At 36.4% G+C, this 16,280-nt stretch overlaps 1 protein-coding gene across 2 annotated transcripts in view; it reads left to right on the top strand.

Moving 5' to 3' along the window:
- The window catches only part of KIAA1328 (KIAA1328 ortholog), a 354,421-nt gene that overhangs the window by 303,347 nt on the left and 34,794 nt on the right, over positions 1 to 16,280 (top strand). For both annotated transcript variants that reach the window (XM_044920903.1, XM_021686314.2), the window contains exon 9: positions 6,648 to 6,756. In XM_044920903.1, the coding sequence (XP_044776838.1) occupies positions 6,648 to 6,756 (109 nt within the window). The remainder of the gene's footprint in view (positions 1 to 6,647; positions 6,757 to 16,280) is intronic.

The raw sequence follows: 16,280 nt of genomic DNA, 5'->3' as shown, positions 1-16,280 counted from the left end.
TAAGCATATGAAAAAATGTGCAACATCACTAATTATTAGGGAAATCCAAATCAAAACCACAGCAAGACACTGCTTCATAGCCACTATGATTATTATAATTTTAAAAATGGAAAATAACAAGGTGGAGAGGATGTGGAGAAATCAGAACCCTCATACATTGCTGGTGGGAATTTAAAATAATAGAGCCACTATGGAAAACAGTTTGATAATTCTTCAATAAGTTAAACATAGAATTACCATATGACCCATCAACTGTACTCAGAGGTGTATATACAAAATAATTGACAACAGGTGTTTAAATATATTTTATATGCAAATATTCATAGCAGCTCTGTTCACAATACCCAAAAGGTGGGAACAACCCAAATGCCCATCAACAGATGAATGGATAAACAAAATGCAGTATATCCATATGATGGAATACAATTTAACTGTAAGAAGGAGTGAAGTTCTGGTATGTGCTACAGCATAAATGAACTTTGAAAACATTATGCTAGTGGCACCTGGGTGGCTCAGTCAGTTAATGTTTGACTCTTGATCTCAGGGTCCTGAGTTCAAGCCCCTGCATTGGACCCCACGCTGGGCATAGAGTCTACTTGAAATTAAAAAAGAAAAGAAAAAATTATGCTAATTGGAAGAAGCGAGACACAAAAGGCCACATGTTGTATGATTCCATTCATATGAAATATCCAGAATAGACAAAGCAGATTTATGGTCACCAGGGACTTCGGAGAGGAAAATGGAGAATGACTGCTTAATTTTACAGGGTTTTTGTCTGAAGTGATGAAGGAGGTCTGGAACTAGATAGTGTGATGGTTGCACAACATTGTGAATGTACCTGATACCAACAAATTGTATACATTAAAACGGTTAAAATGGTAAATGTGTATTTTACCACAATTTTTAAAAAATAAATGAGGTAGGATTTTTTCTCTCCTCTGTTTTCTGAAAGAGTTTGTGTAAGATTGGTATTGTTTCTTCCTTACATGTTTTATAGAATCCACCATTGAAACATCTGTCTTGGAGTTGTTGCTTTTGTTGTTAGTGTTGATGGTGATGGTATGTGTGTGTATGGGTTTTCTTATTTTGGATTTTATTTTTCTTTAACAGATATTGGACTATTCAGATTTGTTATTTCTTTTTGTGTTCAATTTTGCTAAATTTTGCTTTTCATGGGATTTGCTCATTTCATCTAAGTTGTTGACTTTATTGGTGTAAAATTGTTCATAACATGCCTTTTCTTTAATGGCCTTAACATCTGAGTGATATCCCTCTTTCATTCCTGATATTGGTAATTTTTAATTTTCTCTCTTGATCAGCTTTGCTAGGGGGTAATCAATTTTACTGTTTTTTTAAAGAAAAAAAACCAGCCTTTGCTTTTTGTTTATTTTTGTCTATTATGTGCTTCTTTTCTATTCCATTGATTCTTGTTCTTATTTTTATTATTTACTTTGTACTAATTTGGATTTAATTAGCTCTTTTTTCCCTAGCTTCTTAAATTGAAAACTGAGATCAATGATTTTAAATCCTTCTTCTTTTCTAAGTATGTAAAACTATAAGTTTCTCTCTAAGCATTGCTTTAGCTGCCTCCCACAAATTATAATAGGTTGTGTTTTCATTATCATTCTTGTGTTAGCAAGACTAAAGCTCCAGGAGTGCTTGTCTGCTGATCAGAGTGTAAATTTATACAACCACTTTGGAAAACAGTTTTGCATTATTTATTGAAGATAAAGAACAAATACCCCATATCCAAGAGATTCCATTTCTAAATATATGTACTAGAGAGAATTCACTTAAAATATGTTCATAGCAGCTATATTTAGTTGGGTAGGCTAAACTATGGTAACAAATAGAAAAAATAGCAACGGCTTAAGGAGCACGAAGTTTCTTCCAAGATCACCTTGAGTATTACAATAACACAGAGGTTAGCAAACTTTGTTCATGGCCAAATCTGGCCCGCTGCTTGTTTTCATGAAGTTTTATTAGAATACAGCGATTTCTATTTTTTATGTATTGTCTGTGGATGCTTTCATACTACAACAACAGAGTTGAATAGTTGCAACAGAAGCTCAATGGCCCACAAAGCCTAGTATATTTACTAAGTGGCCCTTTATAGGAAGCTGTTGGCCCTGCCATAACAGGTCAGCAAGAAGGAGGAAGGTATAGAGTACATGTGGAAGGTTTTTATAGGATAGGCCTGAAATGGCACGTATAACATCCACTAGTTTTCCACTCGACCACACATAATTATAAAGGGAATTGGGAAATATAATCTAGCTGGTGCTCCGAACAAAGGGAATTTTGGTGAATAACTAGCAGCCTCTGCCATAGCAAGTGTTCTTCATAATAACCCCAAACCAGAAATACTCTAAATACCCATCAATAGAATGGATAAAAAATCATAAATGCATACAGTGGGACCCTATGTAGCAAAGAAAACAAACTGCAGCTACATAAATCATCAACACAGATAAATCTCATGGACATAATATTGAGCAAAAGAAGTCTTCAAAAGAATATATATAGTATATTTCTATTTTTATAAAGTTCAAAAATAGCAAAACTAAGTCACAGTTTTGGGATACATTCATATATGGTAAAACTATAAAGAATGGAAAGGGAATAGTTATGAGAATAGTAGCTAGTTCCTGGAGGTGAGAAGAGGCTGTGATCAGGGATGGACATTGATGCTTCCAGGGGGCATTGCTGCCAGTACTTCATTTCTTGATCTGCAAAAGTGGTATACTGGTATTTTCTTTATCATTTATTCTTTATGCTAAACTGCATGTATAATATAACTGAGTGACTTTTAAAATGCAAAATAAAACAAACGGCCCAGAAACAGAGTTTTTCCTAAATGTTGAACTCTAAGAAGTTATGTTATTATGAGATGTTGACTGATAGATGGGCAGACATAGACCCAGCTTTATGTAAATAGGATATGCTCCATTATGTTCAATTTCATCTATGTATGCAAAAATATCTGTATGTGCTTATTTACATAAATATATTCAAACATATTTATACAACTTATCACCCTCATGGACAATACTTTTATCAGCACTTTTATTTTTATTTATTTATTTTTTTAAGATATATTTATTTTAGAGAGAGAGAGAGTGCATGAGCGGGGGCGGGGTAGGAGGAAAGGGAGAGAGAGAATCTTGAGCAGACTCCCCACTGAGCATGGAGCCTGATGTGGGGCTCAACCCCACAACCCTAAGGTCATTAGCTGAGCTGAAACCAAGAGTCGGACGCTTAACCAACTGAGCCACCCAGGCGCCACATGCACTTTTACTTTTAAAATGCATATGTTGTCTTTGTGTATGTGTATAAGTGTATGTGTGTGTGTGTAAATAGATATGTAGTTTTATGAATATGCATAACTATATGTAATTGTTGGTATACTTAATATGAAATCAAATTTTGTAGAAGGAATGAGTATAATTAAAAGCTGATATATAGCTTTCCAGAAACTTAATAAGGAATAGCACTTAAAGAATTAAGAAAAAGGAATAAACTTGTCCTATGTCTTAGACCAATCATTCTTAAGCTTTTGGGGGTCTCATACCTTTTTAGAATTTGATGAAAGTGATGGCCCCTCTCCTTAAAGAGTGAACGGGCACATATACACACATCATTGTGCCTGCAGTTATGAGAGAATCACACATTCATGAAGTATATCCATGGATTCCATAGGAGTCCCTGGATCCTCTGTTAAAATTCCTTCTTTAAATTGTCCCCATCAAATGTCAGTTTATCTCAACTAAACTTTTGATAGAAGTATCAGAACAGAATAAATAAGACTAATGTTCAGGTCTTCTATAATAGTGATTGCAGATATAATTATATTCTTTCACTACCAGGCGTTTCTTCTTCCCTCACCTTACCCACAAATCCCTCTCAGTTGTTTCTACTCCTATTTACACATTTTAATTTCCCCTCACACCACCCAATACTCTACCCAGACAGTTGTAGTAGTAATGAGCTGCTTTACTTGCCTCCATTATCTCTGTCCCACTCTATTCCAAATTCTGCCGCAGAAGTAATCTCTCCAAAGACCAGTTTGGTTTTTTTAATTGTGTTTGTTGCTGCCGTGTTTTATTTTTGAGGTCAGCTAGCACAATGTTTAAGATTAGTTTGCAATACAAATTCAAAACCCAGCCTGGTTCTTACTAGCTGTGTGATATTGGACATGCTGCTTGACCTCTCACAGTTTCCACTTCCTTATCTATAAAATGAGGACAATAATATAATTTAAGGACTGTTGGAAGGAATAATGAGATAACGCATGTAAAGTGATTTAAAGTGATTAACAAGGTACAAGGACATAACGATGCTCAATAAATATTTCCTGAATACATTAAATATTTAGCCTTGAGGTTTTTAATTTAATGCTTTTGCTAATTCCATGCTCCTTATTCCCTCCTATCAAAATACCACCTCCTGCATCAAATCTTCTCTAATCCTACAGCCATACGTGATCTCTCCCACTTCTTAATCCCTCAGACTTTTTGTACTCTTTATTACGAGGGATAGCCTAATGGTAAAACTCTGGGATCAGATTATCTGGACACGAATATTGGCTCCATCACTTACTAGCTTTGTGGGCTTGGGCAGGTCATGTAAGTCCCTTATGGCTTATTTTGCCTATCTGTAAATGAGATATAAAAATAGCATCTATTACAAAGGGTTTTTCTGAGGATAAATATAATTTCTAGAAATGGCAAAACTAGCGAGAGAGAGCTAGAGGAGAGATAGGAACAAAACAGACAGGGAGAAGGGGCTGGCCACAAATGGGCAGGAGGGAACTTTTGGGAGTGAGGAGATATTCTAAAACCGGATTGTAAAAAGAAATGTCAATCCCATGACAAATTTTTTTAAATTATTTATTTGAGAGAGAGAGCGTGCACACGGTGGGAGGGGCAGAGGGAGAGGGTGAGGGAAAGGATCTCAAGCAAACTCCTCACTGAGCGTGGAGCCCTGCGCAGGGCTCGATCTCACAACCCTGAGATTGTAACCTGAGCTGAAACCAAGAGTCAGACGCTCAACTGACTGAGCCACCCGGGCGCCCCACTTATAACAAATATTTTTAGAGCTGGGTTGTGGCCATGCTATAAGCTATATAAACTTACTACTATTTATCAAACTGTATGCTTAAGATGGTTAAATTTTATGGTATTCAAATTATAATGAAGCTGTTTTTAAAAAAGATTAATGGTATATGGCAGAGTCCTAGAACAATACCAGGCACATACTAAACATACCATATCTGTTAGCTGTTGTCACCTTATACTGCCTTGGGTTATTTATGGTTCTTTACCAGATTGTTCAGAGTATCTCATGTTCTTACTCTCCCATCTTCTTTACCCTCCCCTAAACTAACTCTGAGCTTAATCCTGACACCAGCCCTTGCCCATCATTAGGTACTTGGTAAATATTTACTGACTGATGCACTGTATGTACTGATGGAGTTTATGTCTCGTATTAAAATATACTGGTTTGGGTTCAGGCTCGCACAGGTTTGTGTAAACAAAGAGGACTGAATTGTGCATTTAGGTGGCTAGTCTTTTACATCTATACATAATAGAGAACAGTCAGTATTGAGTATAGCTTTTGAATACCAAGGATCATGGTGACTGTTTTGATGCTACTCTCTGTACATAGAAGACTCTTGCTTTCTCTGGGCCTGCTTTTCTCTGGTAACACCAAGAAAAGGTGCCATTCCCAGAATTAGCATACTATATTCTTGGCATTTGAGGGTCTGGTATTCCCAACACACCAAAGCTGTCTTCATGTTATTTAAATAGTTACACTTTCCTCAAAGAAAGAGTAAATCTTCCCAAATAATTTCTTTAAGCAGCCTGGACAATAGTTTCCCAGGAACCAGAAGAAAATCGTGGATGAGATTCTGACAGTCTTCCAAGAAAAAGACAGGGATGTTTTGTGTTGTTTGGGAAATAATATTAAGAAGGAAAAGGAGAAGGAGAAAATTGTTGTTATTAGAAATAATAATAATAGTTAGAAAACAAAAACAAAAAATCTTTCTGTCCATGCCATCTTATTTAGCACTCCAGAGGAGAAACATAATTATTAGCTGAACATTGCTTGTTAGAAAGGAACAGAGACCACATCAGCCCTGGAAGGTGAGCATCTCTTCCAATCAGACACTTGTTTTAAGCCCAGTGTACGGTTCTTTGAAAGGAACATTCAAGATTTATGTCTGCTTTGGAAGTTTTAGGGGTAAGAGCAGTTTAACTTGGGGGGTTTGGAGGTACAAAGTGCTGGACTCAAAGAGAAGAAAGATCTTTTCTTAGAATGGTTAAAGGGAACAAAATAATCTACCTTCTTGGGCATTTTCACAGTAAACTCAAATCACTAGGAAGATGACAGGCCATCAGGTTTAAAAACAAAATCACTAGCCAGTCTGTATTGCACAGAAGTACTTTTTTTAAACAAGATACTGTGGATCTCTGATGTTTACAATATCAAAACAACCCACTGAGTTTTCCATCTGCCATTGTTTCAGTTTGGAGGGAAAAAAAATAGCTTAGGGATTTTTGGAATGTCTAATATATTGCTCAGAATGGACTTTTCCATTTCCTTTTATTGAATGTCCAAATTAATTCCTTTTATCATTCATACAGGAACAGCGGCAGGTGTTAGAAAAGATGCATCCACATCTCCTATGACAACAGGAAGCCAAAAGGAACTTGTAATCACAAGCCCATCCGTCCTGCAGCACCACAGTTCCCGGTAAGCCTCTGGGACTCTTTGGTTTAACATTCTTTAGATAAGAGCGTTTGGGGGGCAGGGAGTCATTTAATAAGGAGTGGAAAAGTCTTGACAATTCTTAATAGCTGTTAAGAGAGAGGCCTTAGGGGCGCCTGGGTGGCTCAGTTGGTTAAGCGACTGCCTTCGGCTCAGGTCATGATCCCGGAGTCCCGGGATCGAGTCCCGCATCAGGCTCCCGGCTCGGCGGGGAGCCTGCTTCTCCCTCTGACCCTATTCCCTCTCATGCTGTTTCTCTCTCTCTCTCTCAAATAAATAAAATCTTTAAAAAAAAAAAAAAAAGAGAGAGGCCTTATTTGGAAGCATCTAGATTTGGCCAGGTTGATCTCATGGAGCCCTTTCCTTTACACATGCCCTGCCTTAATTGAAACTGATAATTGGCAAGGATTTACAGAGAAACACAAAGCTGATCCTATTTTTCATCTGAAAATGTGCATAGCAGCAGGTCTTTCCCAATTTGTCACAGAATTGTTATACACTTGGACTTTAACTAATTGAATTAATTGATACTGAAAATTATAGTGGGTTTTGTATTACGGTTTTAAAGGACTGTCAACATTTACTGATACCAGAGAATTTGAAGAGTTAAGAATTTGATCAGCCTTTTCTGGAGACAGCAAGAGAAATACATGATTAAAATTTTTTCACATCCAATAAGCCACCCCCCTATTATGCATTTAAGGCTGAATATATAAACAGCAACACCAAATGGGCCTAGTTTCAGCTTCCTTGGGAATGTGCTTCTTTGAGCACTTAAATTCCCAGCATCTTATCAGATGAATGTAGATTTTAAGACTTAATTTTAATTACAAAGAACTTTTGGGAAATAACTCTAACACAGAGGACAATAATGACTGCCATCTGTTAGGCACCTACTATGTGTCCACCCTTTGTATGGACTATCTGATTTAATCTTCATCAGAGCCTTATGAAGTGATACTATCATCCTCATTTCCAAAATTAGAGAACTAAGAGATTGAGTGACTTGCCTAAGGTCACATAGCTAATAAGAGGTAGAACTAGTGTTTCAGACTCCAAAGCCCATTTTCTTAAATACTATAATCGTTAACAATGACAACCTCCTTATTTTGAAGGTGACCCACAATCAAAAGAAAATTTGACTAGCTTACCACATTCTTTGTCCATTACTCCTTTCTTTTATTTTTAATGCTGCCCTTATTAGCATTTTCCAAGTACCCATATTGAGCTGTCATTCTGAAATGTTGAGGGGGGCTCTCTCCTTGGACCACTCAGCATTGTGGCTGAATGCTTGCGCTCAAGGAGGATCCATCCCACTCACCTTGAGGGCTTCCTCTGGAGAAGTTACAGGTAAAGAGGAGAAATGATCTGGATTTTCACTCTTAGTGAATTTTCCTATTGAAGATTAAAGTGAAATCTTTAACGCTACTTTAATGTGTTCTTGATGATTGCATTTCAGTTTAGAGAGAAGCATGAAAAAGAATAAAATGTTTTCCCAGTAAGAGTTTTGTAGAACATTCTCAGCACACATTTTCTGAATGGACCATATCAACTTAGTACAGTTTTACAAGCCCAGGTTAAAATTGCTGTGAAGACTCATATTTACGGACCTTAAAAAAGGGATTCTGTATCTGTTGCTTCTTAATACTGCAAATCAGCTAAATATAGATTCTCAGAGGTTTCCTAAATAATGAGTACTTGGCTAAATAAAACAATGTGTAACACACTGGATTTCATCCTTAGAAGTGCATGAGAGCATATTATAGGTCTATTATACAAAGTGCAGAGTTGAAAAAAAGATTCAGTACTATGAAAATCAGTTATCAGGAGGGCACAGTGGTTGCTTTCCAGATTTCAGAATCAGGATTATTTGAATTATTTTTATTTCAAAGTGTAGAAGAGGCTTTTTTTATAGACTACTTTTCAGTTACATGAAAACTCTTAATGCAAGACAAAACTCTTTATTCTTCATCCCAACAAACCTTTGAATGTACTGAGAACAAGAGTAAAAGCCTATCCACCCTATATTCCAAGAATTTTCCAAACTTGCACAAGAGGATGGGGGTGGGACAGATGCTGGTGGGAAACAGGTTTTCCTTTGTTCTCTGAAAAGCGCAAACACCTAGAAGAGTCCCGTATTGTCCCACGTGCAGGTGATAAAACCAGGCGTGGCAAAGTCATCTTTCTCATTCACAACGTGGGTTGTTAATTGTTCTCTCTGCTGCCTGTCAATATAATGTGAAATTTTCATTCCCCATTCAAGATGGGAAAAGTTGTGGCTGAAAATGTTAACATTTGCATTTTTATTTGTTGATTTATTTAAAGGACAACCTCTCCTGCAGCAATCCATCACTTGGTGACACCCCAAATATGAATAATGTATTGTAGACTTGCGGTTACAATGTGTAGTAAGTGCTAGAGACAGTAAAGGAATGTTAACTATGTTGCAAATGTAATATTTATTGACTCATAAAGTTTATTGCTTTGGAGGTTCAATAATACTGACCATAGGACATTAATATCACTTATCCTGATTTTAGCTGGGCACCTTTATATGTAGAAATATTCATCTATCTCATGTTAACAAAATAAATATGTAATTTATAGCACAAGCAAAGAGGGCTTTATAGTTTTCTGTGCTGAGAGCTGCGGTGCTTCTTTCTCTTCATTCACGTCTGGCCTCCAGCATTGATCACACACCCCTGAGCTGTCCAAGAGAGTAAGCACAATGGTCATGTTGGCACAAGAGGGTGGTGCTGCCGAACCAGACAGTGCCATGCATTTCTGCTTGGCTGGAACAGGCAACACCTCCCAAACCCACTTCACCTGGGGCTTTTCTCCCTGTCATTCTGAACAGCTGGTGGGTAGGTGCACCTTTGATCAGAAAGCTCAACAAATACTTCTCCTGCCATGACGCTGAGTCAGAGTTTACAGATTCTGCTGGACCCTCTGGTCTCCACAGTGAAACCAGAGCTGGTCAGGTTACCAATTACTTTGTTATGAGGACCATTGTTACTGATAATTAACTCTTCTGTACCTTCCAGAATTAGGTATGTCCATTGCCAGCAATAAAGATCATACAGGAAATATCTGGCACCCAAAGCAGAAGAAGTAATGTTAATTAGCAACCATCAGCTGTAACTGTCATCCCCATTAAGATGCAGAATTATGTATTTCTTCATTATAAATAACCTTTCTAATTGTACTTGATGTATGCCAATTTAATCAAAAAATATACTTGTAACAGACTGATATTTGCATTAATGTAGCTTTGGATCTTCAAATCTTTTATTTCAAATTTGGGGAGAAAAAGCATATTACAGCTGTATCTCTATGTGTGGGTATCTTTTTCTACCTGGGTATGGAGATCTAATACATTTTATATTAAAATGAAGACGGTGTCTTCTGGGATTGTTCAGTGAAACAGAAATCTTGTCACTTTTTAAAATGCCAGTGAAGTTTCTATCTCCCAGTCATATGACAGCTCAGTGGTAATTGTTCCAAACTGATAAACAGAGGCAAATACCAGGCCTGTAGCAGCAGGATTATGTTCTGAGTCCCTGAAGTGAAATGTTACTAAGGCTTCTTCTCTCTGTTGTCCCCTAATGCATAAGAGTTAAAGCTGGTACTCTTGCCCTCGTGTGTGTGTGTGTGTGTGTGTGTGTGTGTGTGTGTGTGAAGAGAGAAAAGCAGATCTCACCAAAGTATGCCCAATTACTGAATTTTGGGAACTGTATCTATAGTTGGCCTATTTCTAGGAAGTACTGCTCACCTCTATCTACTCTAGCTTTTTTCAAAAAGGTTTTTTACCACAACACAGAGTTGGAAGTTCTGCTTTTTTTTTTTTTTTAAGATTTATTTACTTATTTTAGAGAAAAAGAGCACGCGCATGCATGCATGGGGGGAGTGGCAGAGGGAGAGAATCCCAAACAGACTCCCCCGTGAGCACAGAGTGGGACATGGGGCTCGATTTCATGACTCATGAGACCATGACCCAAGCAGAAACCAAGAGTCAGACATTTGACCCCCTGAGCCACCCAGGCACCCCCAGAGTTGAAAGTTTTTGTTTTCTTTCACTTTGTTTTTTAGACATGTTGGAGGGGTGATTTTGTGGAGCTTGCTTTTTGTTGAGGGAGGTAAGAAAATACTTAAGTATGTATTTTCAAAGATTTAATAGCTTATTTGGGGGCTTTTCAAAAAATAGCTTAAAAAATAACTTAACTTGTTCTTTTTTTAAAGACTGTGGTCCTTTGCTGTCAAACTATATGCTTAATTGTCCTGAAAAATTTGCTGTACGTTTACAGCTTGATGAGCTCTCCGTAGTGCACATGCTTGTGCACAGTCATGCTCACAGACAACTGTTTGTGCACAGCTGAGTTGAAGCTTGTAGAGACTTTCTATCCATTAAGGTTGAGACTGAGGGACCAGGCTCAGAATATTGGAAAACTGGGACCACATTACACTAAGCCCAAGCTGGAGGGATCCAAGTACCCTGCAGTCTAGAACTTAAACTTCTCTCTGTCTTAAAAACTGTATTTTTCTATGTCTTCTTTGGAAGAATGTCTGTCTATTCAGATCCTCTGCCCATTTTTTATTCAGACTGGTTTTTTTGTTTTGTTTTTGCTATTGAGTTGTAAAAATTCCTTATATATTTTGAATATTAACATCTTATCAAATATATAGTTTATAAATATTTTCTTTCAGTTTGTGATCATTTCCTTTACAGTTTGATGCAGTCCCATTTGTTTACTTTTGCTTTTGTTGCTTGAGCTTTTGGTATTGTATCCAAAAAATCATTTCAAAGGCCAATGTCAAGTAGCTTTTTTCCTGTTTTCTTCTAGGAATTTTACAATTCCAGATCTTATATTTAAGTCTCTAATCCATTCTCAGGGGTTTTTTTATATCATGAAAGATGAGAGTCCAGTCTCATTGGACTCTGGAATATATAGTTTGCCCAGCACCATTTATTGATGAGACTATCCTTCCTGATTGTATATTCTTGGTACCCTTGTTGAAAATTCATTGACCATTTATGCTTTGGTTTATCTCTGGGTTCTTGATTATGTTCCATTGGTTTGTGTGTCTGTTTTAATGGCCAGTACCATAATGTTTTGATTAGTATAGCTTTGTAATATAATTTGAAATCCAGAAGTGTGATGCCTCCAACCTTGTTCTTTTTTCTCAAGATTTTAGCTATTTAGAGTCTCTTGTGGTTCCATATGAATTTTGAGATTGTTTTTTCTATTTCTGTGAAAAATGCCATTGGAATTTTGGTAGGGATTGCATTGAATCCATATATCATTTTGGGTAGTATGGCTATTTTAACAATATTAATTCTTTCAATCCATGGGACAGGATATCTTTCCATTTATTTCTGTCTTCTTCAGTTATTTTCTTCAATGTTTTATACTTTTCAGTGTACACGTCTTTCACTGACTTGATTAAATTTCCTCCCAAGTATTTTATTCTTTTTGGTGCTATTATAAATGGAATTTTTTCTTGATTTCCTTTTTGGTTAGATCATTGTTGGTGCAAAGAGACTCAACTGATTTTTGTGTATTGATTTTGTATCCTGGAACATTACTGAATTTGTTTATTCTAACAAGGTTTTTGTTGTGGTAGTTCTTGTTTTGTGTGTGGAGTCTGTAGGGTTGTCTACATACTGAATCATATCATTTGCAGAGATAATTTTACTTCTTCCTTAACTATTTGGATGACTTTTATTTCTTTTTCTTTACTCATTGCTGTTGCTTGCACTTCTAGTACTTTGTGTAATAGAACTGACAAGAGCAAGCCCTGTACCAGATCACAGAGGAAAAGCCTTCAATTTTTCCCCATTGATTATGATGTCAGCTGTGGCTTTTTATAAATGGCCTTTATTGTGCTGAGGAAACTTTCTTCTATTTTTTCTTAAGAGTTTTTGTCATGAATGGATGTTGAACTTTTCAAAGAAGACATACAGATTGCCAACAGGTATATGAAAAAATGCTCAACGTCATTAATCATTGGGGAAATGCACATCAAAACCACAATGAGATATTACCTCACACCTTTTACGATAGCTATTTTCAAAAAGACAGAAGATAACAAGTACATAATGGTGAGGATGTGGAAAAGGGAACCTTGTGCATCATTGGTAGGAATGTAAATTGGTACAGCTAATGTGGAAAACTGTATGGAGGTTCCTCAAAAAATTAAAAATAGAACTACTATATGATCCAGCAATCCTTTTTCTGGGTATATACTCAAAGGAAATACAGTCAATACCACAAAGATATATCTGTGCTCACATGTTCATTGTACATTATTCACAGTAGCCAAGATATGGTCCCATCAGTGGATGAATGGACTTTGGAATAGTATTCAGCCTTTAAAAAGGAGATCTGCCATTTGTGATAATACGAATTAACCTGGAGGACATCATGCTAAATGAAATAAACCAGACACAGAAATACTGCATGATCTCACTTATTTGTGGAACCTAAAAAGTTCGAAGCATAGACGCAGAGGAGAATGGTGGTGCCCGGGAATGGGAAGGTGGAGGAAATGAGGAGACAGTGGTCAAAGGGAACAAAGTTGCAATACTGTAGGATGAATAAGTCTAGAAATCTAATGTACAGCATGATGGCTATAGTTAATAATACTGTATTAAACATTGGACATTGGCTAAAATAGATCAAGTGTTCTCACCACATGCACAAAAAAATTTCAACTATATGAGGAGGTGAATATGTTAGTTTGATTGTAGTAATCATTTTACTATGTATATGTATATCATTAATAATTTCCTAATATTGAATAACTCTTCCAAAAAATCATATTGTATACTTTAAATATATACCATTTTAATTTTTTTTAAGTGGGGTTTTTTTAATCTTTATTTTCATCTTAAGTAACTTGACATGGAAATCCAGTTGCTTCCAGCTCCAGATATGATGATATAACCTTTAAGGTGCATGTTGGTCATTTGCTGTGCCATGAAGAGGGACAAACATTTCTGCATTTGTCCCTCTTCATTCTTTGTGGGTCATAAACCACGGCCTTAGCACCTGGGCAGTTCAAGCATTGTTTAATTTCTCATCTCAATTTGCCAGTAACCATTAGATTATGTAGAAGGAAAAATCATGTAAATATGCTGTTGCTGATTGTAAAAAATGATCTGTCTTATCTCTGGCAACAAAAGTCTGGATTGGCAGCAGCCAGGGGATTCAAAACCTACATTAAGCAACGTGTATCTATCATACTAGTAACAAAAATATAAACCTGAAAATAATAATTACCTGTTCACAATCCCTGGCATAATACCTCAGGGTTGACAGAATGCTTTTAACCTGCATTTTCTTATTTAAAATGCACCCAAACCCTGTGAAATAAGTAGCAGTAGTACCTCATTTTACAGTGAGGAAATGGGAACGGAACGAGACTGGAACTGTCCATGGTCGCACAGTAATGAAGCAGAAAAGAGGTCCTGAACATAGTTCTTCTGATCCCAAATTTTAGTGTTTTTTCATTCTTCCACACTGCCTGAAACTTGAATTTCACCTCAAGTTGTAGGCACTAAGCTGATAAAATTCTGGTTTAGAGTGGGAATGAGACAAACTTGCTTAAGAGTTATAGTTTATTTTTATAGCTTGATAGGAAGAAGCAGTCATTCAAGAGAAAGAGAAATGCTGTGTTTCCATTACACACAACAGCCAAATTGCAACATTTTCTTGCACTTGTGCATAGAATCCTAACTGTAACAAAATATTTTTTTTTTAAATCAGACTTTTTTCTCACCTATATGTTCACACAAATATTTTATATATTCAACTAGATTCCCTCCTGTGCCTAGCACCTAATAATGTGTTATTCTCCTAGGGTGGAGAGAGGGGAGCTACACTAAAATCCCAAACCCCAAACTAGAGCCCACAGGCACTACTTGAGTTTATATGGTAGGTTTGAATAGCAGACCTCACTGCCTCTGTATACTTGAGTATGTGAATGATGGCCATATGAGACAATACTGGCCACTATTCATTGAATGTCTGTTATATATCAGGTCATGTGTTGGGCATGTACAGATATGTCCATTTATAATATATGTACATATAAATAACATGTCTTTGCAATGACTTTACAGTGGTAAAGCTCTCTTTAATGACTACTAAAACTCAATTGCAAAATATTAGATAAAATTTCTTTTTAGGTTTTTCAAAATGGCTTCCTAAAATGTGGGCTACTAGGCTAGGAGCTATCATTTTAGCTTTATGTGCCCTGAGAGTAAGTTTGCACACCACACACAATCAGAGGAGCATTTACTGTAACTTTTCCATTTTGAGTATATTGTAAATAAAATAAAAACAAAGCCTAATGAAATGATGCATGTAAAATGATGATAGTAAAAAGAATAGTCTGAAAACTTCTGAAAAGAATGTGTTGAATATGAAAAAGAAAAAGTATAATGTGCCTCTCTGTCTTCCATCTTTAATCAGAAGGATAAAAAGCTCAGCTGTTCAAAAGGGGTTTTGTTTAAGTTGATTAAGTTAATTTGAAATTCCCTGCCAGCAGGTGCCTTACTACCAAGAACAGTTGAATGCATGGAAATTCTTGTGTGTTTGATGAAAAGATGTTGCTTTTAATTAAGCCATGATATTGTGTTGTTACTGTAATTCCCACTGTTAAAAGCCATTAATATAATCATCCATTCCTCTGGCACACACTGTTATACAGTGTGTAAGTTTAAAAAACAGAAACAAATAGGCTAAGTAGAAATAGTAAAGAGAGAGCGCTGTGAATTGTGTAAGACTGTTGAATCACAGACCTGTACCTCTGAAACAAATAATATATTATATGTTAAAAAAAAGAAGATAGTAGGAAGGGCAAAATGAAGGGGGGGAAATCGGAGGGGGAGACGAACCATGAGAGACTATGGACTCTGAGAAACAAACTGAGGGTTCTAGAGGGGAGGGGAGTGGGGGGATGGGTTAGCTTAGTGATGGGTATTAAAGAGGGCATGTATTGAATGGAGCACTGGGTGTTATATGCAAACAGTGAATCATGGAACACTACATCAAAAATTAATGATGTAATGTATGGTGATTAACATAACATAAAAAAAAGAGATAGCCTAATTCCAAGAAATGAATTCAGCTTGAGGAAGCTTGTCAAGACATTCTTACCCTAGAAAAAAACATACTGCACCGAGAAAATATACATTAAAACAGCTGATATTTACTAGTCACTTAGAATTCTGGTCCTTGGTTTCAGGAATTCTAAGTTCTGGGTGAAGGGGTTATAAGAGTTCCTTCATTGTTCACAGTTTTCTATATTTTCCAAATATTCTACAGTGATGTGTTACATAATTTTTAAAACAATATTTAAAAAGAAAACAAAGGGCACATATTAATAGGATTAATTTAATCTATAAAATGGGGATAATAATATCTTCTCATAGGCCTGTCGTGATGATTAAGCAAGATAGTTTACATAAAGTACTTAGCACAGTCCAGGTATGTCGCTAAATAGTA

The sequence above is a fragment of the Neomonachus schauinslandi genome, chromosome 14 (assembly GCF_002201575.2).
Source record: "Neomonachus schauinslandi chromosome 14, ASM220157v2, whole genome shotgun sequence".
Classification (NCBI taxonomy): Eukaryota; Metazoa; Chordata; class Mammalia; order Carnivora; family Phocidae; genus Neomonachus; species Neomonachus schauinslandi.
This window is presented reverse-complemented; position numbering and strand designations above follow the sequence as displayed.